Here is a 27,742-nt window from a genome sequence, read left to right as displayed (position 1 = left end):
ATACCATGTTCCAGACCCACATTGGTGCTTTACGAGCGCTTGGCCATACGTGTCGTGGAAATGAGCGCGAGATCCGTATGGCAATGCCAGCGGAGGTAAGGGTTTGTAACAATTTTAATGTCCGAGGTGCAGTGCCCATTCCCGTAGTGTCAGCGACGGAAACTTCGTCTGCGCCCATTTCGAGTAGAGTAGCTGTTATTTCAGCAACCTTGTGAGGAGAGACATCAGGACCTTCATAGGGGCATCCAAGCGCCACGGATACATATCCGCGCACGCGAATATTTTTCTCCTTGGCAAGAGCTACTATGGGCCGAATGCGTTCGAGGGACTCTTCAATAGTGCAGTTAGTGTTCGCTTTCGAGAATGCTTCTGTTGCAGCGGCAAACAGGGAAATCTCAGTGGTGGGCTTTGGAAGCGTGTTGGAGTCGGAAGATTCAGAGGCTGGTGGACTGTCATTGTCCATTATGTTAACTAGATTTTGAAGCCCCTTGATATTGGGAACTAGGTAGTTATATGCGATCGAGTGAGATGACTTGGGAGGCGTTTTGAGAAGATATGATAGGATTTCTGGGGTACTAGCCATCTACAATTGAGTGGAAAGATATGAGTGAGTAAATTCAAAATGTAGGTAGGCATACGGACAATTCTACGAACCTGTGGCACCCACTTCTCTGGAACAAACGAGCCGGCCTCAATCGTGGTCAAGGGGGGGGGGGGGGGCGAGAGGTTGCATTGTTCTGACCTGCAGATATTTTCGCTCGTTCCTTTGAGCCAATGCTCGACGTGTATCACCATCCCACTTTTGTGGACGTCAATTCATCCCAGCCGTCCGCCACGGCTGTGATATCTGAAAGTTTAAAGTAGGCTATCCACTTGCTTCCAACGCCGCCTCGCGCCCATAGTTCTATCATCCTCCGTTGTCACATTTTTGACAGCCTTGCGTTGGGTGAGTCGTTTCCAAGATGTGGGACACTACATGAGCCTTCCTTTCTCTCTATTATAACGGACAGGGAACAGAGCCTGCCACACTATGATATGGATTTCATGGCTCCAGTTCCACATATTTTGTCGAGCCAGGCATTACAGACTTCCATGACGTGGCGTGAGTCGTCTGGCCAGGAGACACTCTATATTCCGTTTTTGCAGGACATGATCATGACGGGGTTTGGATTAACGGAGCTCCTGCTATGCTAATATTTCCGACGATAGGAACATATCCTGTCGTTCTGAAAATGCATGCATGCTGTAACAATCACGACTCCTGTGCGACGCCGCAATCTCTTCCCTCACTCCTCAGTATGGAGGCTATCCTTGCTTGCTGTGTCTCCTCTCAAATACGCCTGTCTATATCCTGCAGCAGATGAAGCGTTCAATATTGAGTTACACTAAATGGGTTGGGGTTAGTGTGGATGAGTCAGTAGGTCCAAGAACAATGATGAGGCGATGACAAGGCATTAAGACGAGCGAATGGGTCTCTTTGAAGTGTCTCTGCCTCGTTGATCTGTCGATGTCATGTCCTAGCCCCTTGTTTCATCACATCGGTCAACCGACAAGGTTTCGTTTGTTTACGTTTGTTTACGTCTACAAGGTATTTAACGGCAATAAAAAAATAACCATTCCAATTTTCTCCTTCTGCTATAATATCTACTCCAAATAACAAGTGAATTGATTGTTGTAAGTTCCGTGGACACGCATTTGGAATACACTTGGCGTCGTTGTTCTCTTTTTTGAAGGTTGAAATTGAATTTCTAGCCCCATATTCGTATCCACACAGCTGGGTCTAAACTACTCAGGTGATTTTAAAGGAGCGAAAAGAAAGTCTCACCCTTGCATTCCAGCATGCAGCAGTTGCAGATGCGGAGAACAACCTTCGACTTTTAGCCCCAAATGTGGGCTATACATGTGGTATCTCTGTATTATATGCTCCCAGGTCCTTAGTGTTGGCAGTACAGCATCCTGTTGAGCCACCCAATGGCTGCTCCACACCAGCTAGTCAGGCAATCAAGGATCTACCATAGGGGTTGTGATATTTCCATTGGATGATCGATTCTAGATGGTGGCATATAACTCCGATGGCGTTTCATTTACAGGATGCTTCTGGTCAGCTTTTGAATTCGGGCCTGTATGATGCATGCGCGACGCTTGAATAGTCATCGCATCCCCTATATCACTTTGATTTTGCTCTTGCCAGGGCTTGATCGTCTGTCGTTCATTCTAGCCTTATGTTCAATTCGCCCCTTCGACTAGATTTGTCACAACGCTTGCGGCCCCCTAATCAAGCCTCCAGCCTTATTGGTGCCACATTGCGAAATCCGGGCCTCGATTCCTTTTGGTACCCCGCCTGTTTGCCAGGTGGCATGGCTATCGCCAAGTTTCTTCGCCAGTCCTCGAATGGACCTCCCCCCTTGTTGACATGGCATATTTGGTTCTCTACGACCGCCGTTATAGCTTCTATTCTTCAGCGAATGTTGCGACTACATCCTTTCATGGCATTGGCGCTAGCCGCCTCTAACAACTAGCACAGCGGTGTGAATACCGTGGTATATCCACGAAGGATAAATCCCACCTAGCGTGTGACAACGTGAAGCCAACCGGAAAATGCCCTACATCGCTGCGCCGTTGGTTGTGCCCAATTTCACTTCCAAGGTTGACGGGTGGAATAGTTGACAGGCAGCAAGTAGTAATCCACCTTACCTGATTCATTGTTTTCATTGTTTTCATTGATTTCTGTTTCCAACCTTTCCTAATCTCCGTCACCAGTAATTGACGTGGCAGCCACTTCTGTCTTTTCCAGAAACTCTAATGTACGTGCTCCCACGGATTGATACTTGCGTGCTTATGTGTGAGTTCAGTAAATATTTCGTCCCTTTTTTGTTCATCCTCCCGGGGCGTTTTTACGATCGCCATCCCGTAAAATTTCTGCCCCATAGTTGAACCTGGCTCTTTGAGGAATTGACCTCCGATCTTCAAATATCTCTTGCAAAGACGCTCGTTAATAAGAAGCTTGGCGCACCCTCTTTTTGGCTCTTTGGCTCTTTGGCATGCCTTTTTTTTTTTTTTTTTTTTTTTTTTTTTTTTTTTTCAGTTTAACTTTGAACACAAAACCGGCAGTGCCTTGCATCTGGTCCTGCCATTTAACTTAATGCCGACTAGCAAAGTCGAATGCGACGGACACCTGCTCAATTGTCCCCCGTGGCTGTTGATATTAGTACTCGCACGGCCTGTACTATCAATGAGCATGTTTCACGAGACCCTGACAAGCGCAACACGGAAAGAAGGGCGTTTTTTCCCTTCTCCTTTTCCCCTTTTCTTTTTGTTATTTCGGGGAGAACATTCAATCGGCGACCTTTCCACATCTCCCTGGCTGCCGGGCGTGCTTACTGCGAGATGTACCCCAACTCGCATGATCTTCCATCATATTTGCTCGTGTTGACGATATGTAGTCTTTTTTTTTGGATTCTTCATTGCTTCCATGACATCCGCAGTCTCGTTGGTTCGCCACAAAACAGGGCTACATAAAATGTTCTCCTGGGCAGCCCAGGGCTTTATCTCTGAACGCCCTGCTCCCTTGACCGCCAGTCCAAGGTTATTTATGGTTTCCATTCAGTTTCACTATCCTTTTTTTGCCTCCTTTTTGGGAACATTTCTATTTTTAATTTTATCTTCGGAAAAACATGCACTAAACACCAGGCCACTATCAAATCGCATCAACTGCCCTCCTCAGTCACCTTTTGCTAAATCGACCATGCAATGACGATCAATTATCAGTCACATTTCCGGCGGCGCAGCTCACAGAGCTTGCAAATGTATAGGTCAGCCTCGTGTTCCTGCCTCTGTCTTCAGTTGCCTTGTTTTCTTCTCCCGTTCTAGTCTCCACACATTGCTCATTCAGACTTTTTCCGCGGTTGTTAGCTGCTGACAACGAGGGCAATCCAACACGTATCTCCTCCCCCCTCCCCCCTCCTGCACCGTTGGCACATCGCAATGTTTTTTCATTGTATGAGTGTGTGATTCACTGTCTGGATGGAACCAATTCTTCTGCAATTTTGCCTCGTGCATTGGTTGTCATAGGTGATGGAAATTCACAGCTAACAATTGACCCGGCAGCTTACATTGAGGAGCTAGATCTCTGGAGTTCCCTGTGCTATGCAGACCCATTCGAGTGATGCTTGATTCCAAACGTCTTCGGCTCTGATGTACGCTGGGGCATGGGCGAGCAGTAGCGTGTAGTCAACAGATATTTGAACCGCGATCACCTGTCGTCGGGTCAGCCGGCACAGATACCTTGTTAGACCGTTTACCTCTATATCAGCCAATTCTGAGACGAACCTCCCCTGCGGGAAATGTTCCCAGAAAATCATTCGTATTAATTTTCTTGTATCCTGCACCGCTGTCCCCTGACATTGGTTGGAACAAAGCAATTAGGGCTGGGGCCACAAAGAGGATTAGCTCATTCAAATGACGTCACTGCATGCCAGATGCCCAGACCAAAACAGTGTACATACGCCTCCCATTAACATCCAAAGCCATGTTATCATCATTTCAACAACTGAATGGGTCAAGAAAAGTTCATTACTTGATTTACTATTTTCCCTTGTCACACCCTATTGGACAGGGGAATGGTTTATTGCACATAGCCACTCGATTTCGCTCTGACCCTACATACTCCGTCAAGGCTTGGGCGAGTTCATCCATTCAAAAGTATTACCTAAAGTCAGTACAAATGACTGCAAACCATATACATCTGTGACTAAATGAATGACGCGGCTTGAGATACTGGAAACGTGAGAACGCTGATAATCCACTTCATATTTACCAGGGCTGCGACCCCGTTGGCAGCTGCTCGTGACATATTCGCCTCCTGGTCATACCAAAAGGAAATCCCTTCATCGCCCTAAAAGTGGGACACTAGCAGGTTGTTAAAGAAAGTAAAACGAATAACAGCATCCGTTGAACCATTTTATTTGCGTATCTGCTCAGTATGGCCACTTTCCGCTTCGCTTCAGCTCGAATTAGCATGCTAGTACCGCGGGCCCACCAGAACCTCCCTTACCATTCCTTCTTCAACCTAACTGCAGCTCAGTTGCAAGTTTCCAAAACCCCTTTCCCAGCAGCTGCGTCGGCTCTCCTACGACGCTCCTTTGTCACTGACCGGAAGCAACCCGAAACCCCAGCCCCGTACGAGATCGAAAATGACCCGGACGGCCGCTACAGCATAAATACCGAGCGGCATGAGTACTCAAAATCTGGTTCGGACAACGCCGTTGCAGAACAGCGGGCTGCATGGGATCTCAGTTACATCACGCCGGAGATGGTGAGAGAGGCTTCGCTAGACGAGGCGATGCATGACGGTCACAGTAAGGCAGGTCCTCTAGAGGTCAGCCCTGCTAACCGTGATGTCTCCCAGTATACAGATGAGGCTGCAAGGCGTGGATGGGTAGAGAAAGGTCCTAGCCGTAGGGTGTCACCCCCGAAGGGGATGAAAGTTGATTACAGTGGCACAGTTGTTATTGAGAAGAAAGAGACGTTGATTAAATTGCCAACTAAGTGACTCAGTTTTATGGATTTGACGTACGGAACTTGCTCTTTATTTGATCTTGTTCTATATTTTTCGGCGTTCATTCCAAATGGATAGGGGGACTGGCACAGATTGGAATGCTGACAATCGGCGGCCGCAATTAACTTTATCTAACTTGGCCTCTCTTTTCCTCGAAAGATTGATTCTACCCGCCCATCACGCGTTATGCAGAAGGGCATTTTAGCTAGGAAGAACAGAATAAAAAACTCAACATCAAGGAACAAAAATTGAAAACAATTCACCATACCACATAGTTGAGAATAGTGAGTCGCTTACAAAGGAACGACCGCATGTGTAAAACACACTTCGCAAATCCACTCCCTCAACGAGTCACCCCGCTTACATCCACACTCCCAAGCCTTACAATATTACTCATTTTTGTATGCTGCCGTTGAAGATGCAGAAGTCCCTGTCAGCCTCGATATCCTGGGTCGTGTATACTCTTTAGTTATCCATGGAGAGGAAAAGTCAAGGCCGCAGAGGAACAAACATTCAAAAGCAAGCCATAATTGACTAGAGCTTGACTTTCCAGAAACGTTTCCAGGGGTGTGGTATATGTTTTACACAAGCGGAGTAGATCGGTGGAACAAACCACCTTTGAGGCATAATTGGAACCTTTGAACGTTAGGAAGGGGTATTTTACTTAAGATGATGCCACTGAATTTTGAATTTTCACTAGTTACACTAAAAGAATGTACGCAAAGAAATACATATTTGCTGAATTCCCAGAGCTGACAAACTCGTTAAAAATATAAGTCAGAAATTCACCATGACACTGCTATATTTCAAGCGAGTTTGTGTGAGACAACCACGTGTCTCGTGTAACGCTCTTACCCTATATAAAATGGTCCGCTTAGTTAGCAATTAATCAATCAAGTTTTTCACCTTCCACAGTTTGTTGAGACTCGAGACGCACAGTTGAATGGAATTCAGAACTTCAGATGTGGCAGAGAAATTGAGGTGCAATTTCAACCTTCTGCTTCTGTGAAGTGATTTTTTTTTTTTTTTTTTTTTATTCTTACATCTCAGGCTCTCATACTCCGTACTGTTTGCTTGCATCAATCCGCTTCGTAAAGTGGATTCCTGTATCTGCAGGTTGTACCGCCTGAAGGGCCAGCCTATCACCATAGGGTTGGGATACCATTGCAGTTGCAAATTCAACATTCTTGATGATATTTACTAAACTCAGTTGATGCTGGGTTGAAATTGGTGCAGAATATGATCTGTCTTTCCTCTGGATGTTTTCATCTTGTGAAAGATCTCAGCCACTAGCCACCTTATAATTTGATTCATAACCTTGACTTCTGAGTCTTTTTCAGCATCACTTCTGCTTGAGCTTGCAGTAGTACTCTTTTTTTTTTTTTTTTTTTTTTTTTTTTTTTTTTCACAGAAACATGCTCCCAATTGTCTTGATTTTGTTATTGCAGTCCAACACCACAGCATCACCAACTATATATATTCATCATGGATTCTCTTTTTCTAAACAGAAACCGCGCCCATCATCCCGATTTCTAGAATCTAACGATTTCGCCCCACGTTGCCCCTCGGTTGCGCCGTTCCACTCACCTACTCGCCATACCATATCTGTTCATATATACAAAACATTTTTGTCAGCTGATCTATCTGGGACGGCCACTTCCCCAGCCAATATAGTACATACCTTCAGAGCCATTTTCACGAGTTACATATTCGAATGATCCCCCACCATCCTTCGTATCCGAGACTGCCTCTGATGGCAGAAAACTCGTCACATTAAAATACCAAATATTGACGTTGATCTGGAGTGAGAGATGAGAAATCTCCCCGTGTCCTCCTCTTCTTCCTTCTTGCCTTCTTTCTTTTGTGAATCATATGTCACCCCTCTAAGCTGAGTCGGGAATAAAAGTCCAGCAGCTGTGAGGCCAAAATATGCTTCCGCAACGGATCAGATACGTATCCCCTTTGGATTTTATCAAGCAATCCTTTTCGTAGCAATCCTCATCCTTAAAACAAGTTTTTTCCACATCACACCAGTCATACTTCAACAATGGGAGTGGCGGGAGGTGCTGAGGCAATCCAGCGACGGACTTGAGTGCATATGCACCAAGGAAGACGAGACCAAGCTTCATTTGTTTGTGAGAAGCTTTTGTATAGTACTATGAAAGCAGCGAGAGGGTAATCAGCAGAGGACGGGGTGTATGGGATAGTGCCCGATGAACCAATATTATAAACAGAGATAAAGCTGAGCTGGTGGAATGAACAAATGAGAAAGCTGACATGGGAGGGCTGTGTTTATTTATCAACTTTTCGCAGATCCGCATTCATTTGATAAGGTTTACTCTACCCTACAAGTCTAGTATGCTTGCTTCCCTGGGGAATATTTTCCCGCGGTAAATTTCGTCTATCTATCAGCCTTGTGAACCAGATCCACTGTTTCCTTTTTCGCCCCTTCCGGGTACCACAAAATCGTTTTATACGATAATGGGCAGAATCTAATCTGTGTGTAAGGGGCGGAAACACTGTCTCTCTTAGAGAACATCAAATATAGTTCTTACGATGAAATGTCCACAGTAAACAAAAGGTGATTTTACAAAGCAAGGAACAGCCTGCGCCTCGCGCCATCCCCTTTTGTTGTATGTGGTAAGGGTCCTACATGTATGTTTAGATGAGGAATCAGAGGGTCTTATCCCATCTGCTATTCCCATTCTTTAATGCATGATATACAACTATAGTACAGTACATATATAGATTTTGAAGAAACGTTTAATTATAGTCAATGTTTTTCTCACAGGAATATCTATAAAGGCAATACACAATAATGAATGAATAGATACAGTAATGCAATATTAAAGTGATGGATTTAAAATTAGCTTCTAATTTTAAATTGTTATCGAATTGATTGTAACGCAATTACTTCGCCACGATCTTAGAGTTCACCTTGTTCATGCCATATCCTCATTCGCCCGTTGACATAACATGGTTTGCTTTCAAAGCTACCAATTAACTTACTCAGGCTTCTTCAACTTTATACATTCATGCAAAAAAGGGGCAAAGAGTGAGTGGAAAATCTTGATAAGACGTCAAGGATGAACTCAGAGAAGAGCTGTGCTCCTCCACATCCAGACAAGGCTTGCATCTAGTCATAATGTTGGTGTCTAGGGCTAGTAGTCGGTGAAAACCAAGTAATTCAATTTTAGTGCTGAAGGGATTCATTCGGATTGGTTTTTTGTCCTCGCTACCAGCGTGGTGATCGGGCTCCTCAGATGGATAGATAGGGCCCGGGGTTCAGATAAAGTTCAACATCACATGATTAGTTACTGTAGTTACGAAGAATTTTGTAGTTAGTTACTTTATAATTTCATTACAAATTCAAAGAATTGCAAATTACAATTTAATTTGTCGAAAAAGGATGAAATAAGTATCTTTTTTTTTTTAATATACTCTAAAGTACGGAGTAGTTACTAGTCCGTGGAACGTTGAAAATTTTGTTGGACCAGGTAGTTACTGGTTCTCTGTACAGCCCCCCCCCCAACCATGGATTCAGGAAACGGCGCTCGTCCGAGTCTTACGCCGCATATCAAGATTAAAGGCGCTCTTCCAACAATTGGTCTGATCCATCATCGAAACGAGCATAGCCGCAACTTTCAGCCACGGTTCCGGACGGGAGACCTTTGATGATACTATTGGGAGGAGTGGTTAGATCACCGAACACAACTGTAGTTGGCGGCTTCTATAGCAGCCCGCATTTTCATTGAAAGAGAGTGCTGTGGAGACAGCCTGTGACTGGCCCACTATCGACGTTTGTCGCTGATCTTGGTCGGGCGGAAGGTAAACTTTAACGTTGCTGGTAGAATTGCCTGGGTCTGACCAATAATTGGCTCGAATGGATAGACTCCGTAATGTTTGTCTGATCCACCTTGTTTCCTACTTTTGCCTTCAGCACAGTGATTGATCTTCCTTATAGAGATGTAAAAGCTATGATTGAATACAATATGATGTATATTTTGATTTTTGGTCATTTTCCAGATCATTATTGTACACACCTCAATTGAAATGCGATTAAACCCATTTTAACCCCGTAGCAATCTGTTCGCTAGCAGGATACTATTTATCATCAGTGAACTAGGGTACACCACAATATACTCCGTAGCTACATATGGATAAATCGTACGGGGGCTCCCAGGATCGACTAGAGTTGTGGCGACTGGTGGCGGTGGCGGCTTGTTATCCAAGATCAAAACGCTTGGCACGAGCGATTTCATCCTCGATCGTTGACCCGCCACATGATAGATGGCGTTTCTGCGTAGAGGGCTCCTAGTGCAGTGCATACAACTCAGTTCATTATTGGGGCCCAGGCAACTTTTTGCCTTCTTAACGACTGACCAACTTTGAACCCTGTCATGGTTAACAGTTTTTCCAGCGGAAAATTTGAACCAACGCTCAAGCTTTTTTGAACTATGATCAAGTGTGCCGCACCCCCACTTGATCGATCGCATAGGCTGAGATTGAACCAATAAATAACTTTATCTTGCAACTGGGTTCGTTAAGTGGCAAACTCATCTTATAATGCCCTACTGACCAAAATACTGGGGGGGCTTCGTGATTTTTTCGCATTTCAATTTACGCCGGCGATGAATGATCCAGGAATGGTTTTTCAAAGCTCAGAAAACTGGAAATATATACAGCCTATTATGCATATATCCCACTTCTACGGAGTACTTTTCTATTATACAAAAATTCCTTATGTGTTGAAATATGATGGTCCAAAGAAAGCTGTAGGAGGATAACGTTCATTGTTATTACTAAACTAACTACGCGAGAACAATACAATATGTTGGGGGGCACGTGATAGGGTAGCCGTAGTACCCACTAACACCCCCCCGTGCTACGGCGCCGCCAGTGCAGTGCCGCCCGGGGCCCCCCTTTGCTCAATTCTTCTAAAAACGCAATAACAATTAATTACAAGATTTGGACCCTGATTTCCTCTTTGGGAATAGGTGCCCGTACAGCAATAACTGTAAAAAACAGAATAATACAAGCAAAATTCTGTAATCTGCTGTACCACCATTATCTTCAACCTTCTTTTCCAATCTTCATTAACCCAATTCTTCTAACAAATTCTTCAAAAGCAGGCCTTGCCAGTGGCTTGGTGAGGCCGTCAGCTATATTGACTGTAGAATCAACATATTCCATCATAATTTCATCCTTTTCAATCAAATTGCAGAGAATATGATATCTAATTTCAATATGATGTGATCTTCTTGTTAAGAATTCTTCTTTTGCTAGATCTATCACCCTCTTGTTGTCAACTCACAGATGTGAGCATATCTTCACTTTTCCCTCTATCAATTCAACATCATATAGCATGTCATTCAATCAAATTACTTCACATGCTGGGGACAACATTACATCCGGAGCCAACTTCTCAGCTTTTAAAATAAAGGGATGTGAACTTTCCAAGTAGATATCTTCAGATGAATCTACTATCTGATTTTAATTGTGTATTTAGATTGTTTAAAGAATTAAATCATCATTTCATCAATAAAAAGATTTAAATCTGAATTATAGTGTTTCTGATATGTTGTATAAAAGTTGAAGTATAAAAACTCTAATTTCTGTATATTATTATTATTATTATTATTCTTCCATTATACTCATATGCAAGCAGTGCTTATGATGAGTCCTTGTGTAATGTTAAATACAGGCAAGAGTTGGTTATACAGAATGAATGTTTAATGTTGAATGATGTCAAGAATATAACAGAAACATAGAAAAATTAATGAAAGACAGAATTTGATACTTATGATACAGATTTTCAGCTCAGAAACAATAAGCTAAATCAGATAGTAGATTCATCTGAAGATATCTACTTGGCAAGTTCACATCCCTTTATTTTAGAAGCTGAGAAGTTGGCTCTGAATGTAATGTTGTCTCCTTGTGGGTGCCTATCTGCCTTCCCGCCTACGTGCAATATCAAGTTGTAGAGATATCTGGTGATGATATCTGCCAGAAATGATATATCATATCAAAGACTCTATAACATCACACTAGCAAGTATCTTGTACAGTAATATCTCGCTACTTGAAACCTGAGCACTGCCCCGCTGTATACCAGCACTGCCCCTATCATATGTTCAATAAATACTGCCAGGTTGTCATGTAATTATCGGAGTGAGAATAAGCAATGCAATTTATCTATCGATATTCAGTATCTGGGTCAATATTCGGACTTGATCCAGTTCCGACAATGGACATTATTCCTCTACGTCCCAGATCGACGATGGCGCTGATTGGTCGATCAACGGCATTGGACCGGGGATGTGACCCACTTGCCGCTTGTGGCACCGGCCCGAGATCCCAATCAGGAAGCCTTTCTTGGCGGCCGTCCAAACGCCAAGTCTGTACCGGAATAACCTCGGGCCGCGTGCTGGCAAATCACGCCATTCCGCCTGAATCAGCGCTTAATTGCGTGATCGAGCGATGGCTTAGGGCTAGCCTGCCCGTTTTGGCTAGCGCGGCCCTACTCCAGTTTGTTCGTGGAGAGGAAACACAGGAAAAGAGGAAAAGAGGCCCTGGATGGGGGACGGACGGGGTTAGTTAGGGTGAGGACAGCGAGGACGGTGAGGATGGCGAGGCCGATGGTGACGATGAGCTCATCTTGTTCTCGTCGGGGCGGCCGTGGTAAATATTTCTTCTTGTGTTGGCTGCCATTCTTCCTCTTAGGGTTACTTGCTTGATATTGTGATCTTGCTATGTCCAATATATGCCTTTGAATACCTGCTCCGTACAGAATAAATAAAATCTTCGTTTTTCCATTTTTTTTCTTTTTTTGTCTTTTCGTTGAATCATGCGGTCTGTTGAGCCCGCATCGGGTGCGTCGTTTGCTGCCATGGACAATCCTCAGCTACAGCAGCAGCAACCCCTTGACATCCCCCCAGAGTTCTCAGATATCAGGGGCCCCATATATCTCACAGCCCAGACGCTGATTCAACAGGTCGCCTACGCCCTCTCTGATAAGCTCTTTACCTACTCGCCGGATACTTTCGACCTGGACGTCGCCGTCAAGCAATGGGCCTCCCAGGTTCAGCTCAACGCCAATGGCTCCCCCCACCGCGGTCCAGTCAATGCAGACCCGCGTAGGTGCTGGTACCATTGCTCTGGGCTACATCTTCTCCAAGGACTTTGACCTGAAAAGGCGGCATATTCCACAGTCGATCATTGCCTCGTCTGCTACCTTGCAGTACCTGCGCCCGGCTCTGGAGCAGCTCTCGTTGCTCTATTCGGTTGCCAATCCTGTTGTTGCTCATGTTGCCGCGGTGGACTATACTGGCGGTGCGGTTGGTGGTCTTGTTGCCGACTACACTGCCTCCCTGACTCTTGCGGAGGAATTGGGTCTGGGCCTGGTTGCGAGTTTCTCCGCCCGCGAATCTCAGCATATGGCTCTTTTCTCGACTCTGTTGGCCAGTACGCTGCCGACTATTCATATCTACGATGGCGTCAGAGTCGGAAGGGAGATCACCCAGGTCGCTGATGTCCTCGATCTGTCGGGCCTCAGTGTTGTGCACCAGAAAGTGCTGCAGCAACTGGCTTCGGATCCCGACCGTAATCACTTAGATGCTGAGGGCAAACTGCTGCGCTTGCTCAAGGCCTTTAATGGCCAATTGGGCACAAGCTACAGCCCCTTTGAATACAGTGGACACCCGGAGGCAACCTCCGTTCTAGTATCCTTTGGCACCGTCGAGTCCTCGTTGGCTTCTCAGATTGCCGCATCCCTCGCCAAGGGTGGTGCTCGTGTTGGCGTGGTCAACGTGAGGGTCTACAGGCCATTTGTCGAGGAATCATTCTTGGATGCACTGCCAAAGACTACCAAAGTCGTCGGGGTCCTGGGGCAAGTTCAGGCTGATTTGGCCGTCCGGGAAGACGGCGTACACTCTGCACTCTACGAGGACGTCCTGGCCACGTTAACCTTTGGGAGTGGCTTCCATACTGTCCCCCAGTGTGTTGATATTAAATACGCTCCCTCGCATTCATGGACCCTTGCGAACACCGCTGCGGCTTTCCAGAAAATTGCAAATGAACCGCTACATTTACAAGGTGACCAAGATGCCATGGGCATCTCCGCAAGTTCTTTGCAGCTGCTCTCCCCTTCCGTCGTCCAGCAATATACCTTCTGGGACACAGACGACTCTGCAACAAACGCAGGTGCTATTGCTCTTGGTCAGGCCTTTGCGAGGGACTCTGCTTGCAATGTTACCACGAACGTATTCTACGATAATCTTGTCCAGGGAGGAATGACCCGTACTGATATCCGGAAGGGTCCTCGAAGTATTGATGCACCTTTTGCGATTGACTCCGCCGATGTTGTCTATGTGGGCGATATCAAGCTCTTATCGGAGCTAGACATACCAAGCAGCACTAAGGATTCGGGAAAGATCATTGTCAAATCTTCTGGGTTGAAGGACGAGGACTTGGAGAAGAAGCTTCCGCATTCATTCAGATTGGCAATTGCGAAAAGTGGAATATCACTTCTTATCCTGGACATTCCTCCGTCCGAAGAGGCTAATTTTGAAACTGCCATTTTTAAAGCGGCCTTTTTGCGAGTTGCCTTACCCGGTCTCGATGTTATTGAAGCTAAGAAGCTAGCTCTGGCGCTGGGAGACACAGAAGGACTCTCCAAAGCAGTAGAAGCTCTAGAGACAGTTCTCCGGACGGTTGAGATCCCGGAATCGTGGGCATCATCATCTGCGGAAAACGAGCCAGACGGCGCTTCAACCAAACTTCCCGTTGATGTCCACGCCACTAGTTTTACTTCATTTAACAAATCGAATGACGAGGAGCCCTCAATCCTCAGAGACTGGCAAGATGTGGCGAAAGCTTTAGTTTTCAAGGAGGCTTACGGGACCACATCCGCACTGCGCCCCGACCTTGCAGCTAAGACCTTCACGATCCACGTCAGCGAGAATCGACGTCTGACTCCCAAGACCTACGATCGTAACATCTTCCACATCGAATTTGACTTGGGAGACTCCGGCCTCAAGTACGACCTTGGTGAAGCGCTTGGTATCCATGCTGAAAACAACCCTGCGGACGTGGAACAATTCATCAAACTCTACGGTTTGGAACAAGACGCTATTGCCGAGGTCCCCTCCCGCGAAGACCCATCCATCTTAGAATGTCGGACCGTCTACCAGGCCCTGATTCATAACATCGACATCTTTGGCCGCCCGCCCAAACGCTTCTATGAATCTCTCGCTTCTTTCGCCACGGATGACAAAGAGCGCAAACACCTTCTCTCCCTCGGCAGCGCTGAGGGCGCGGAAGAGTTCAAACAGAGGGCAGATGTAGACACCGTCACCTTCGCCGATCTCCTCCTGGAATTCCCCTCCGCCCACCCATCTTTCCCAGACCTCCTCCGAATAGTCTCCCCCATGAAACGCCGCGAATACTCCATCGCTTCTTGCCAGCAGGTAACCCCCACCTCCGTGGCTCTCATGATCGTCGTCGTCAACTGGGTCGACTCCGCCGGCCGCACGCGCTATGGCCAGGCATCCCACTACCTCAGCAATCTCAAGCCCGGCGCCCCAGTCACCGCCAGCGTCAAGCCGAGCGTGATGAAGCTTCCCCCCAAGTCCACGCAGCCCATCATCATGGCTGGCCTGGGTACTGGCCTCGCCCCGTTCCGCGCCTTCGTCCAGCACCGCGCCCTGGAGAAGGCGCAGGGGAAAGATATCGGCTCAGTGCTCCTCTACATGGGCTCGCGCCATCAGCGTGAGGAATACTGCTACGGCGAGGAGTGGGAGGCGTACCAGGCCGCGGGAGTGATCACGCTGCTCGGCCGCGCCTTCAGTCGCGATCAGCCGCAGAAGATCTACATCCAGGACCGCATGCGCCAGACGCTGCCGGAGATCACCCAGGCGTACATTCGGGAGCAGGGGGCATTTTACCTGTGTGGACCGACGTGGCCGGTTCCGGACGTGACGGCGGTGTTGGAGGAGGCGATTGCGATAGAGGCGAAGGAGACGGGGTTGGGGAAGAAAGTAGACCCGCGGAAGGAGATTGAGAAGCTGAAAGATGATTTGAGGTATGTTCTGGAGGTCTATTAGGTGCGAGGAGGTCGGATAAATGGGCTGGGTGGTATTGGATGATTTGTGGTTGTGGACGTGGAAAATGTGTATTGCTTTATAGATTAAATAGACGCGATAGTTATATCATTATTGTAATAAGACGTGACTTTGGATGGCTAGATAGTTGTACGGAAATGCTGCCCAGATTTTTACGCTGTGTACAGGACAAAAAGCAGCACATCAAACAATTAGTGAGACAAAACCGGATACCAGGGATATGATGAGATCTTTGATATAGAAGATAAGCCGAGCTCAAAATGAACGGAGATAAAGTAAACATAGCTGCTCTGAAATACAGCGGGAGGAAGTACTCCGTAATTATCATTGCAATGCAAGAACGGGGAAAGCTAATGTGCGGGTCCCCCTCTACCAACGGGGTCGGGTCTTCCTTGCGTGGGTTGTGGATGGATCCGCACTTCAAAATGTCCCTGCTTTGCTTTCCTTTGAAAAAAAAAAAAAAAAGAAAAGAAAAGAAAAGAAAAGAAAAAGCCATCTGTGAAGCCGCCAGTGTGTAGCTCTATTGAAATGGGTTTAACTATATGAGTATATGAGCGTGAAGCTCACTGTGTGTCTCTCTCTAACGCCACCTGAGCGTTTAACGAATAGTTGTTACTAAGTGGGACTCAAGCCTTGCCACATGCCTGATGCAGTTCAAGGAGTAAGATCTATGATTGAGGACATCTGAAATTGCTATGCGATTTAGTGTAGCACTGACTTGGAAAGTTTTGGTGTATCGTTGTAATCCTCATTGCATTTGGGAAGTCAACTCCAGCCAGAAAGCACCGCCACCAAATGCTGCCATAATTGACCGGGTCTAATTAAGAGGGAGGGGGTGGGGGGAATTAAAAAAAAAAAAAAAAAGGAGCTCCCCTCCATTCCCAAGGAAGAACCAAGACCACTTAACTAAACTCCACCCCTTTCGTCTTCCCATATGCACCCCCTTTCTGCCTCCTCAACTCCAGCGCGCGCTTATACGGTGGTGCCGTCGGCGGCTGTACGGGGTCGAGACTGACATAACCCGGCGGCAGCTCGTACGAAGCATCTGCATCCCAGGCTGAGAGGTCACCGCAGGCGATGAAGGGTGGGATCCAGCGGTTGACTGTGGTTGCTGGAGACGACGAGGTTGCCGCGCCGCCAAACAGCGGGTTTTCGAGGAGGCCCATGCCATGTTCTCCTCCGGCTGTAGTAGATTCATTGTGCGTGCGAGGCGGGATGAAACCCTCGCAGACGACGAAGGCCTCCAGACTGCTCGCGCGGCTGCTGCGCGGCTTCGCGACGGACACGGTTTCGAACACGGTCTTCAGCTGCGCATAGATCAGGTCCACGTCGCGGCCGCGGAAAATCTTGGCGACGAATTTGCCGCCGGGGCGCAGGACGCCGATGGCGAGGTTGAGGGCGGCGTAGAGGAGTTGCGATTGGATGTAGATGTCTAGATCGTGCAGGCCGGTTACGTCGGGCGCGCCGTCAGAGAGCACGAGGTCGACGGGGTGTAGGCGATGTGAGGTACTGGTGGTGGTGGGGGTATCATTGTGGGTGTAGTCATCTGGATCGAGGGCCTCGAGGAGTAAGGGGATGGTGGACGGGTGTGTTATATCTGCTTTGAGACAGGTGATTCCGTCCAGCGGGGTCATGGGTTGGAGGTCGATGGCGACGATTTTCACGTTCTTTCGGGGTTTGAGTATCTCTTTCTCTTCTTCTCCCTGTTGCTCCTTTGTTTCTACGCCTTTCTTCACGCCCTCCAATCTCTGCGCCTGCTTTTGCTCCCGCTGCCGCTTCTCCTCCCACGCCCGCCGGCCAAAACTCTCCCCCTTAATCAACACACGGCTGAGAACCTGACTCCAACTCCCCGGAGCAGCGCATAGGTCCACCACGCGCGTAACGCTGTCTGGATTTGAGTGCGCGAACAGGTCGAATTGCTCGTCGATCTGGATCAGCTTGAAGGCGGAGCGGGCTCGCCAGTTCTGCTCCTTAGCCAGGCGGTAGTAGGCATCGCGCTTGTCTTTGGAGGATTTTCCCATTTTCAGTCTGTAGGGGACACGGCGTATCAGTATATTTATGTTTCATTATATTCTGTCCATTGTATTCTGGGTTGTCAATGCTGTAAAATATGCGGGGTGGCGTATTTTCATATCATATTTGGTGGGGAAATTGAAAACGACTTTTGGAGCTAATTTATTTTTTTTTTATCTTTTTTTCTTTTTCAAGAAGCTTGCTTGGGCAATTTTTTAACGCAGTAACAACATTTCCACATTCAAATACTATTTTCAAAATGACCCACCCCGGATCATAACAGCGCGGGCCATTATTGACGGTGGCCTCAGCACTTTTCCTTTCTCATCGTGGCTTTTATGCATGCAAGATATCCTCAAACATGGCTAAAAAAAGAGCTCGCGTCGCTCAAGATCTCTCTCATAAGTCCAAGAAACGCCAGCGGGTTGAGGCTACTGGAGATGACGGAGAAATCGTCGGAATTGACCAGCTCGATTGGAAAGAGGTCGCCTTGCCTGACCGATTAGAGGATGCGGAGGGATTTTTCGGTTTGGAGGAAATTGATGGTGTGGACCTTGTGCGGCCGATAGGAAATGGAGAGATCAAATTTAAGGTGCGAGAATGATCATTGTTTGGGTGGAAAGCCTTGTGATCTATGAACTTTGGACTAATATATGGTGGCTATTCTCTATACAGGCTGCCAGGAATAGGGTGAAGAAGAACGTTGCCAACAGTATATCGTCAAATACGGAACACGAGGCCGGTGAATGGAGTGGGATCTCGGACGATGAAGAACCTGCAGATGACAGGGTACATAGCAGCAAAGGAAAACAAACAAATGTGGATAAAATTGAGACAAAGGAAGATAAAGAGAAGAAATCAAAGAAGCAGAGTAAAAAGGACTTGAAGCTTATAGATGCCGAAATCCAGAGAAAAAAAAAGCCTGCTCCCAAACATGATATCCAATCGGGAATATCGTTTGAGGCTTTGGAGGAAGAGGTTGATGGGGACGAAGTGGACGTCTCAGGCTGGGACCCTCTGGGCATATCGGCAGAGATTCAGACAAGCCTGTCGAAGCTCAGATTTGCAAAGCCCACTCCGATCCAGACTGCCTGCATACCCCTTATTGCTTCAGGCCATGACGTTGTTGGGAAAGCTTCCACAGGTTCTGGTAAGACGTTGGCATTTGGTATTCCTATATTGGAATACTATTTAAAGAATCGCCGCGAGGAACCAGTGCAGCATAATGATGCGGAGTTGTCGAGCAAATATCCAATTGCGCTGATCCTATCACCGACCAGAGAGCTCGCCCATCAACTATCTAAACATATTACGGCACTCTGTACCAATGCCCCTAACATAAACGCGAGAATAGCTTTGTTGACTGGTGGTCTTTCTGTTCAAAAACAACAACGAGTTCTGGCAAATGCGGATATTGTTATTGGAACACCAGGTCGCTTATGGGATGTTATCAGCACTGGACATGGCTTATTACGAAAGTTTCAAAATATCAAATTTCTTGTTATCGACGAAGCTGATCGACTGCTCAGTGAAGGGCACTTCAAGGAGGTAGAGGAGATACTAACTGCCCTCGACAGAAAGGAAATCCATCACAAAGTTACTGCTGATTCTGAGAGTGAGGATGATGCTTCCAGGGAGTCTCCCAGGCAGACACTCGTCTTCTCAGCAACCTTTCACAAAGGACTGCAGCAGAAACTGGCGGGAAAGGGTCGCTACTTTGACGGAGATCTACTCGATGACAAGCAGTCGATGGAATATCTCCTCAAAAAGCTCAATTTCAGAGAAGACAGACCGAAATTTATTGACGTGAATCCAGTTGCTCAAATGGCGGAGAACCTCAAGGAAGGTCTTGTGGAATGTCCGGCTATGGAGAAGGTAAGAAATATATTCTATCCAAACCTTCCCCAATGTAAGTTGCAACGGTAGCTAAACCCCAAAATAGGACTTATATCTTTACACCCTCATGCTCTACCACCCGCAACACCGTACACTGGTATTCACAAATTCTATCTCTGCCGTCCGCCGCCTAACAGCCTTCCTCCAAAATCTCAATCTCCCCGCCCTTGCCTTACATTCCTCCATGGCCCAGAAGGCCCGTCTCCGCTCTGTCGAACGCTTCTCCTCTCCAACCGCGGACCCCTCCTCCATCCTAGTCGCAACTGACGTCGCTGCTCGAGGTCTGGACATCAAAGGTATCGACCTGATCATTCACTATCACGTCCCCCGCACTGCAGATACATACGTGCACCGCTCCGGCCGCACAGCCCGCGCCTCCGCCTCGGGAAAATCTATCCTCCTCTGCGCACCCGAAGAAATCGTCGGCGTGGCGCGCCTAGCTGCGAAAGTCCACGCCTCCTCAACTGCATCGTCATCGTCATCTTCATCCGTGACGAAGCGCCTCCCTCTGCACTCCGTCGATTTGGACAGGCGCGTCATTGCCCGTGTGCGCCCTCGCGTTGCCCTCGCGAAGAAAATAACGAACCACGCGCTTGCGAAGGAAAAACTATCGTCTGAAAATGATTGGCTGCGGTCCGCGGCGGATGATTTGGGGGTTGATTACGACAGTGAGGAATTTGCGGAGCAGGCTAAGGGGAAGGGAAGGGGGAGGGGGAGAGGCGGTGGGAGAGAGGCGCGTGAAAAAGCGGCGGGAAGTATGACGAAGGCAGAGGTTGCGACTCTCAAGGCTCAGCTGAGGGAGTTGTTGGGGAAGAGGATTAATATGGGGGTAAGCGAGAGGTATTTGACAGCAGGTCGTGTGGATATTGAGGCCTTGCTGGCTGTAGGGGGGAACAAGACATTCCTGGGTCAGGTAGGAGAGTTGGATTTCTAGAGGGGAGGTTGTAATGTTTCCATCCCCATGAGCGAATCGTACAGATGTAACGACCGTTAATTATGGTGAAAGAAAAGCATTCGCCACACAGTCCATGCTTAGTTTATACCCACGTGAGGAGAATCCAAAGTGACATGACTTGAAGCCGTAACTTGGCCAGTATCTGTACCTAATTCTAATGAAGAGTAAAAACGATCGTTGCACCGGGGGACGTATGAAACGATGCAAATTGAGTTTGCCTACAATTTGTGCGGTATATGTATATTGGGTGAAAGCTGTTTTCTCAATAAGATAACCTATTAAACGCCTTGAAAGTGAGGATAAGGAGCAATAATATCACTGCTGCCTCTCGCCAACTGGAGAAGAGGGAATAATTGACAGATATGTATGGGATACAATTAGGTAGGTGTACAAACTCTGGCATTGACAATACTCCATTCAACGTCTCCCAGTAAACAGTGTGATCAGAAAACTCCCAACATAGGAGGTACAAACTGGGTCGAGAATTTAAAAACCTATTGGCGAAGTATAAATCGTGTGAGACGACGCAAATGTGGGGTGGGAAGCGGGAGATTCAGTAACCGGAAGGGGGAATAATCTTGCTTCTGCAGAACGAATAATCAAACTTCTCGCCTGGAAACATGAGTCAAATTAGCATCATAATGATCGGGGGAAAGGATGAGATTCAGGGAATTCATACCAAGTAAGTCCAGACTGTTCAATGCCGGGAGTCTTTACTGCATTCCTGTCCCCGAACGGATTGTCTTCATCATCGTCTTCCTCTTCTTCTGATTCTTCACTGAGACTATCTGATTCCCGTTGTTTGCCGTGTGCTGCCGATGATCGGGCACTGTACGAGAAGTTGGTGGGTTTTGCAGGCCGCGGAGGAGGCTTGGTAGACCCATCAAGGTCAAGCCCCGCAAACCCGTCGTCAATGCCCCTTCCGCCTTCGCTCTCACTGTCACTATCATCATCGACACTTTTGTCGAGAACTTCAAAGGCCATAAGCGCATTTACTAGCTCGTCATTTGCGTGAATGAGACTTCCTAGAAACTCGTCGCTTTCGACATGTTGGATATATCTCAATATTTGTCGTCGCAGATTTTTGCAAGAATCGAATTGACTCATTACTTCTGTGTTCTCACTCACGCGTTGATTCTCGCGGTTGACCAGTTTAAGCGAATTCAGGAGATTAGTTCCTGCCACAGATGCAGATGCAATGGTTCGCATAATTTCTGGCCTCTCTTTCTCAAGATTGAATGGATTTCCGCGATGGGACCTGTCTTTCGCTATCTTGGAGATACTCGATCGACTTGGTCTAGAAGTCTTTGAAGATGTGGGAGACGACAAAATAGTAGCGGGTCCATTGCCTGCAGAAATGGATACGGAATGGCCTATTGGCGATTCGGATTGCGCTTCAGTTTCCTTGAGGACTTTGGATTGCTGTCGGTTCATCGGCTTTTTCCGTTGCGGGAGTTGTTTGTGAAGGGTAGCAATCCGTTCCATACCGGCCACTCCATTGAAGGAGGAGGACCACTGCAAAAACAGTTGCCTGCATTTGTCCTTAACTTCTTGGTCTGAAACAGGATCTGTGGCTGCGACTCGGAGACGTTCGAGGAGTGGCTCATCGGTGAAGCCGCGGAGATATCTGGTGGGAGTGTTCTGGAAAATGAAGTCTAGGATTGTAAGAGCCCTTAACTGGCGATGCACGGATCCATATTTCCTGCGGCGGAATTAGCACCTAGTAATCACTTGGATAGCTTGGTGATTGGGTTTAGAATACAATTTCTTCCGTAGGGCTCTACTGGCCTCACTTGGACCTGTCGCTTGTAGACGGACCACTTCGATTAGGTCTACGACCCCACTCGAGTCGTCGATGTCATATTCTTCACTTGTGAGTCTGTCAATGTGAAGAGTGATGGCCGAATATGGCTTCTGCGTCCACAAAAGAACGATATCCATATGATTAGCTGTGGGAACGTAATGCAGTAGAAGAAGCTACAGCTCAACATATGTTTCTAATAAGAAACAATAAATAGATGAAAGAAGGAAGGAAGTTGTATTCATGTAGGTGGCTGATCTTATTAGTTAAGGGGAGGGGGGGGGGGGTGGATAACCTAGGCAATTTGAATATACTGTCACATTTATGGAGTGAGAATATCCCTCAAGGAAGTGAAAGGAAAGAAATTTAATTGACAAAGCAAAATCTTCCCGTAGCTGAGTGAAAATACTAACTGAAACAAAATGGAAGCAATAACGGCGAGGCAGGGGTGAGTGAACCTACAGATCCGGAGAACATGCTGCACGAATTGGACAAGGAGAATGAAGATCATGTGCAGGTTCTAGGTCTTCGTCAATGTGTTGGAATATTGTCTCATAATGTCAAGTCGTGCGTAGTTGAAACTCACGAATGAAAATTTAAGATCTTGACTGGATTGTAGAAGTCTATAACGCGGAGTGCGCAACCGCGATGCGATTGATGTTGAGGGCGGCTGCGGGGAATGTGAGCTGTGCGGACGGAAGGGGAGAAGCGCAGACAGGTGATAGCTCGGTTGTATCGTTTGTCTGAAGCAAATGAAAGCTAGTTACGGACTTCCGAAAATAGCTGGCATCGGTGATGGTTCCCGCAGGACAATATATAGCGTCAAACTTGGTTGGGCGCGCAGGCGCACAGTATCCAGCAGGAGGAATACGAAGATACCCCGCGCCGGTCAATGGATGGCCGAGGAGGCGAATATGCGTATATGCGTGAAAGAGACAATAAGGCCCAAGCAACGAGGCTGTCCCAAGAATCTATACTCGTCTGTACGTACATTCCACGGGATCCGAATGTAAGCAGGGAGTTGTTTACCTGATCGGGAAAAGATGAAGCTGTTTGCGCATGCGAGAATGACGTTGTGTGAGTGAACTTCCCCGTGATGAGCTTCTCAAAGCAGATTAGTGCGGGGAGCCTCCGCTAGGGCAAAGCAACCACAGCCGCAGGCTATATATGGAAATAACTTCAATACATGAGTATGACGGCTAAGCCTCGTCAGTCGCGGGCGTCAAATTCACCACCCAGATATATCACTGTCTATTTTGCCGTTTCGATCCTCCTCCTCACCCTGGCAGCTAATTTGTCAGTTCGACTCCGAACCTGCCTCTCCCAAGTTTCGGGGCATATATTGGCTCCCAAGTCCTCTTATTCTCTAGGAATAAATATGTCCTACCAGCAGGAGCTCTATGTGGCAGAGCTCGCCGTACAGAGGGCTTCACTGTTAACACAGCGAGTATTCAACGAAAAAGCAAAAGGCACTCTATCCAAAGATGACAAGTCTCCTGTCACAAAGGGTGACTTCGGTGCCCAGGCACTTATTATCCAGGCAATCCTCAAGAACTTCCCAGGTGACGAGATAGTTGCTGAGGAGGAAGCTAGTGCTCTCCGGGAAGATAAACCGCTGAGTAATGAGATTTGGGACTTGGTCAAGGACATCAAGCTTACGGACGAGGAAAGTGACAAATTTTTGGGTGGACCATTGCAGAGCGAGGAAGCTATGCTCGATATACTCGACCAGGGGAAAAGCGCCGGAGGACCGAAGGGGAGGATATGGGCTTTGGATCCTATTGATGGTACAAAGGGCTTCCTCCGTGGGGGCCAATACGCTGTTTGTCTCGGCTTGATTGTAGATGGCGATGTCAAAGTAGGAGTAATTGGCTGCCCCAATTTGCCAGTCTCTGACTCCGCACCGATTCCCGCCAATTCTACAAGCATCAAGACCTGCAGCGATGGGACTGGAATGCTCTTTTCTGCTGTGCTCGGAAAAGGTGCCTCAAGCCGGCCTCTCTCAGGTGGAAAACTCCAGGAAAGCAAATCTATTTCCATGAGACCAGTCCTAGATATTACAAAGGCTTCATTCTGCGAGGGAGTTGAAGCTGCACATTCTGCACAGGATGACAACGCTGCGGTTGCAAGAATGTTAGGTATCATTGGCCCAAGTGTCCGGCTTGATTCGCAGGCCAAATACTGTTCCATTGCAAGAGGGACGGGAGATATATACTTGAGGCTGCCAGTGAGGAAGGTTACCAAGAGAAGATTTGGGACCATGCCGCTGGCGACTTGCTGGTCGTGAAGCTTGGGTGTGGATGGTTATCTATTATCCTCGGCAAGAGACTTGACTTGGAAAAGGAGAACTCTGGTCATGAATACCGGCGTCATTGCTTCCCCGAATGCTATCCATAATCAGGTGATCGATGCCGTGCAAAGAGTATTGAAGATAAAATGAAGACTTTTTTAGGTGTATATTTCTGTGTTTCTGAGATGAATCGCAGGTGAGGCACCTCAAAAAAAAAAAAAAAAAAGAGGAAGGGGGATTGGGAGGGAGATCGACTATCATACTAGAACAAAGTAAAAAAAAAAAAAAAATCCAAAGACATGGATATAGAAAACGCAACTGCAAGCATAAAATAGAAAAAATGACGGTCACTTGATTTTCTTTGCCTTCAGCCTGATCGTCTCGCCGTTCACAAATATACCCTTTCCCTTGTAAGGCTCCGGTTTACGCCATGCGCGAATCTCCGCAGCGAACTGCGTTACAACCTCCTTATTAATGCCTTCTAGCAAGATAGTAGTCGGTTGTGGCATACTGGCTTTAACACCAGGCGGAATGCCAAGCTCAATTGGATGTGCGTATCCAACTTTCAACGAAACGTACTGTTGACCCGGATAATCCGGCTCAGGAACGGTAACGGCCTTGGGTTCGATCATTGCCCTAAATCCAACTCCGACAAGCTTGAGGATGCAAGTGTGGCCCTCTGACACTCCTAAGATGTAGTTTTTCAAATGTTGTCGTATAGTTCCTGTTGATGAGAGACGTCAGAAGCAGCGGGTCTAGAGGGGATACAAAGGGTCAGTGAAAGCAGGCGCATACCCCACATGGCACGCTGATGCGTAACCTCCGCATCTTGAACTTCGACTGTTGCTTTTCGCAATTCCTGATCAAAATTTACGGTCGAGAATGAAGGGAGAGTTAATGTCATGCTTCCTGCAAGAATTGTCCGTCAGCGTTTGGTCCTGCGGAGAGACAGGGAATGAAATTGTGTACCCAATGGCCCAGTAACTTCCACCGCAGTAGTTGGATTATCTTTCCCCTGTCTTGCAGTGATATTTTTCACTTTTGGCAACGCGATGAATTTCAATGAGACTTCGGAAGGAACTGAGAGTGGTGCAGAACCAACTCGTGATTGCGTTGGAGTTGATACTGAGAAGGGTTGGCGGCGAAGAGGGAGGGAAAAGGCTGGAAGAAGGAATGATGGTAATGAATTGGACCTCATGGGGTCATTGAGGAGCTGCCTGTAGCAGCTCCTTGGTATTATCCCATTCATTTTGGCGGTGTTACTGATTCGATGTTGCTCTCTTGTCTGACGATGCTGGATTTCGTTTTAGGCCAAACCACGTGATCGTACGAGTTGCCCCTTTCTCCTTTGACATCAGAAATCTACTTGCAACACTGTATCTCCAGACAACCCCTCAGGCAGTTGTCTGACATCGCTTATTCAGGAACCGACAGTGTCTTACTTCATTATAGTCATGTTTGTAAACCATTGATTCTGTCATTTCGACCCTTGTTTTGCCCCTTTTTCAGTGGCATGTTTTCGCTGAGCGACGTTATCAGATCCTCTTACCAGGTTTACTCATGAGACGTTACCTGATTTCTTTCTTTCACATTGCAATTTGACTCTCGGTTTCGTAGGCGAGACGTGCCTTTGATCTTATTATTTTCATGCTTTTTTTTCATCCATTTCTTTTTTTATTCTACAATTCTGCAGTGATTTATCATCATGAAGATCCAAATATTTACCGCTCCTGCTCTATGCTTGAGCGGTCTTACTCTTTTGATAAGAGCAGATTCACTAAGGTTTTTCTCTTTGAAAAAAGGTGAGATAGCGGGTTGAGGATTTCATACGTATATCCCCGTAACTTACCGTGCACATCAGGTCCAAACCCATTATCATTCGGCATTGGACCTGAAGAAATTGATTTGCCATCTTTACTTTATGCACAAAACACTCAACATAGCGAGGTTTTTTCCGACGCCATTAGGCTTCTTGACTCCATGAAGTCATCACCTTCTTGTAATAGGCTGGCTGCAACTAATTTGATTTTGTCCTGTCAATCTATTGGCGGAGACGATGATACCGACAAGAACAACCCGTCCAACTCTCTTGATAACCTGAAGGCTTTGTTTGCTGCTAGGCTGGCTGTTTGTGAGCTTATCGGCGCTGGAGCTGCGATTCCCGAACAATGTTCTCCTATTCTTATATCTCATTCGACCTATGGGCACCCGGGTGCGCAGGATCAAGTTCAGCCCTCCCGGCTAGAGCCATGTCTCAGGTCTCTAGAATCTCGGCCCCAATGGTGGACGAGCTATAGTAACAGCAGACAAAATGCAGCCGTCATGTGCCAGGCAGCAAGAACGGAGATTGAACGAGAACACGACCTCAAGCGGTATAGGAAGTTGATAGATATCACCTCCATTTTAAACAACTCTCTTAACCAGACACTTACAACAGCAGCTATGGAGGCCTCTCGGCAAAGAGGGTTTTTAGAGGTCGTGGATGAAATGCGAAACCAGCTCTTGCAAGACTTGGAAAATGGATTTTTACGATATCACGATATAAAGTCGAAGGTATTTGATGATGCCGAGGGAGTACAAATCGTGATGTCTGCTGCGAAAACAGATGCTGCCAATGTGAAGAAGGTTTGACACATGGCTTCTGTGTACGAAGCACATTCGTTTTCTTACTGGCTATATAGGATCTCCTTTCCGCTTCGAATTCGGTCCATGAGTTGAAGCAGGCGCTTAATGAGATTCGCCTGACTAGTGCGAAAAGGGCTACTGAGATGGCTGCAGCTGAAAGGAAGAACCATCAAGAGAACTTAGCATTGGTCTCTTCCGTGAGACAGTCGGCTGAATTTCTAGCGAGTCAGAAGTTGGGCCCCATCATTGAAGGGTTTGACAATATATATTATTCGATGGTATCTATATATTCATAGCATCTCCCTACAAACTACTAACTCACTACGTAGCAAGCCGTCGAAAAGTCCATGAGATCTATGGAAACTAGACATGATGGCCTAGATTTAGTACGTATATCTCTGCTATCATACAAGTGGGAGCTAATTGTTTCAGCGTATCAAATTGTTCGAACAGGCCTTCCAGCAGTTTGAAACTACCGCTGTCGC

The 27,742-nt window shown here is 47.0% G+C and overlaps 11 protein-coding genes across 11 annotated transcripts in view; 5 read left to right on the top strand and 6 right to left on the bottom strand.

Annotated features, from left to right (window-relative positions):
• The window catches only part of HCAG_05738 (conserved hypothetical protein), a gene marked incomplete at both ends in the record, with an annotated part of 2,524 nt that extends 1,613 nt beyond the window's left edge, over positions 1-911 (bottom strand). Inside the window, 2 exons of the mRNA XM_001538083.1 lie at positions 5-583; positions 801-911. Of these exons, the coding sequence (XP_001538133.1) occupies positions 5-583; positions 801-911 (690 nt within the window). The remainder of the gene's footprint in view (positions 1-4; positions 584-800) is intronic.
• Positions 912-4,981: 4,070 nt separating this feature from the next.
• Positions 4,982-5,551, top strand: HCAG_05737 (predicted protein; the record flags this gene model as incomplete). Its single annotated transcript, XM_001538082.1, has 2 exons — positions 4,982-5,357; positions 5,415-5,551. The coding sequence occupies 2 exons, from the start codon at positions 4,982-4,984 to the stop codon at positions 5,549-5,551; spliced, it is 513 nt and encodes a 170-aa protein (XP_001538132.1).
• Positions 5,552-6,356: 805 nt separating this feature from the next.
• On the bottom strand, positions 6,357-6,722 carry HCAG_05736 (predicted protein; the record flags this gene model as incomplete). The annotated part of the gene is made up of 2 exons (XM_001538081.1): positions 6,357-6,413; positions 6,618-6,722. 2 exons carry the CDS (start codon positions 6,720-6,722, stop codon positions 6,357-6,359), a joined length of 162 nt encoding a protein of 53 aa, XP_001538131.1.
• Positions 6,723-7,040: 318 nt separating this feature from the next.
• On the bottom strand, positions 7,041-8,503 carry HCAG_05735 (predicted protein; the record flags this gene model as incomplete). Its single annotated transcript, XM_001538080.1, has 6 exons — positions 7,041-7,162; positions 7,239-7,307; positions 7,340-7,471; positions 7,662-7,713; positions 8,113-8,206; positions 8,472-8,503. The coding sequence occupies 6 exons, from the start codon at positions 8,501-8,503 to the stop codon at positions 7,041-7,043; spliced, it is 501 nt and encodes a 166-aa protein (XP_001538130.1).
• A 3,900-nt stretch (positions 8,504-12,403) lies between these two features.
• On the top strand, positions 12,404-15,918 carry HCAG_05734 (conserved hypothetical protein; the record flags this gene model as incomplete). The annotated part of the gene is made up of 3 exons (XM_001538079.1): positions 12,404-12,637; positions 12,687-15,637; positions 15,873-15,918. 3 exons carry the CDS (start codon positions 12,404-12,406, stop codon positions 15,916-15,918), a joined length of 3,231 nt encoding a protein of 1,076 aa, XP_001538129.1.
• Positions 15,919-16,579: 661 nt separating this feature from the next.
• HCAG_05733 (tRNA (uridine-2'-O-)-methyltransferase TRM7) lies at positions 16,580-17,698 on the bottom strand (the record flags this gene model as incomplete). Its single annotated transcript, XM_001538078.1, has 1 exon — positions 16,580-17,698. One exon carries the CDS (start codon positions 17,696-17,698, stop codon positions 16,580-16,582), a length of 1,119 nt encoding a protein of 372 aa, XP_001538128.1.
• A 353-nt stretch (positions 17,699-18,051) lies between these two features.
• Positions 18,052-20,520, top strand: HCAG_05732 (conserved hypothetical protein; the record flags this gene model as incomplete). Its single annotated transcript, XM_001538077.1, has 3 exons — positions 18,052-18,282; positions 18,366-19,565; positions 19,633-20,520. 3 exons carry the CDS (start codon positions 18,052-18,054, stop codon positions 20,518-20,520), a joined length of 2,319 nt encoding a protein of 772 aa, XP_001538127.1.
• Positions 20,521-21,140: 620 nt separating this feature from the next.
• On the bottom strand, positions 21,141-22,482 carry HCAG_05731 (predicted protein; the record flags this gene model as incomplete). The annotated part of the gene is made up of 3 exons (XM_001538076.1): positions 21,141-21,153; positions 21,221-22,243; positions 22,304-22,482. 3 exons carry the CDS (start codon positions 22,480-22,482, stop codon positions 21,141-21,143), a joined length of 1,215 nt encoding a protein of 404 aa, XP_001538126.1.
• Positions 22,483-23,720: 1,238 nt separating this feature from the next.
• HCAG_05730 (conserved hypothetical protein) lies at positions 23,721-24,739 on the top strand (the record flags this gene model as incomplete). The annotated part of the gene is made up of 2 exons (XM_001538075.1): positions 23,721-24,475; positions 24,571-24,739. 2 exons carry the CDS (start codon positions 23,721-23,723, stop codon positions 24,737-24,739), a joined length of 924 nt encoding a protein of 307 aa, XP_001538125.1.
• A 240-nt stretch (positions 24,740-24,979) lies between these two features.
• Positions 24,980-25,830, bottom strand: HCAG_05729 (mitochondrial 54S ribosomal protein YmL16; the record flags this gene model as incomplete). The annotated part of the gene is made up of 3 exons (XM_001538074.1): positions 24,980-25,356; positions 25,428-25,541; positions 25,602-25,830. 3 exons carry the CDS (start codon positions 25,828-25,830, stop codon positions 24,980-24,982), a joined length of 720 nt encoding a protein of 239 aa, XP_001538124.1.
• Positions 25,831-26,337: 507 nt separating this feature from the next.
• Positions 26,338-27,608, top strand: HCAG_05728 (predicted protein; the record flags this gene model as incomplete). Its single annotated transcript, XM_001538073.1, has 4 exons — positions 26,338-26,434; positions 26,686-27,257; positions 27,314-27,510; positions 27,587-27,608. The coding sequence occupies 4 exons, from the start codon at positions 26,338-26,340 to the stop codon at positions 27,606-27,608; spliced, it is 888 nt and encodes a 295-aa protein (XP_001538123.1).
• Between the last annotated feature and the right edge of the window lie 134 nt (positions 27,609-27,742).

The sequence above is a fragment of the Histoplasma capsulatum genome, genomic scaffold, assembly GCF_000149585.1.
Source record: "Histoplasma capsulatum NAm1 scaffold_7 genomic scaffold, whole genome shotgun sequence".
Classification (NCBI taxonomy): Eukaryota; Fungi; Ascomycota; class Eurotiomycetes; order Onygenales; family Ajellomycetaceae; genus Histoplasma; species Histoplasma mississippiense.
The sequence above is the reverse complement of the archived record's forward strand: the minus strand, read 5'-3'. Positions and strand labels throughout refer to the sequence as shown.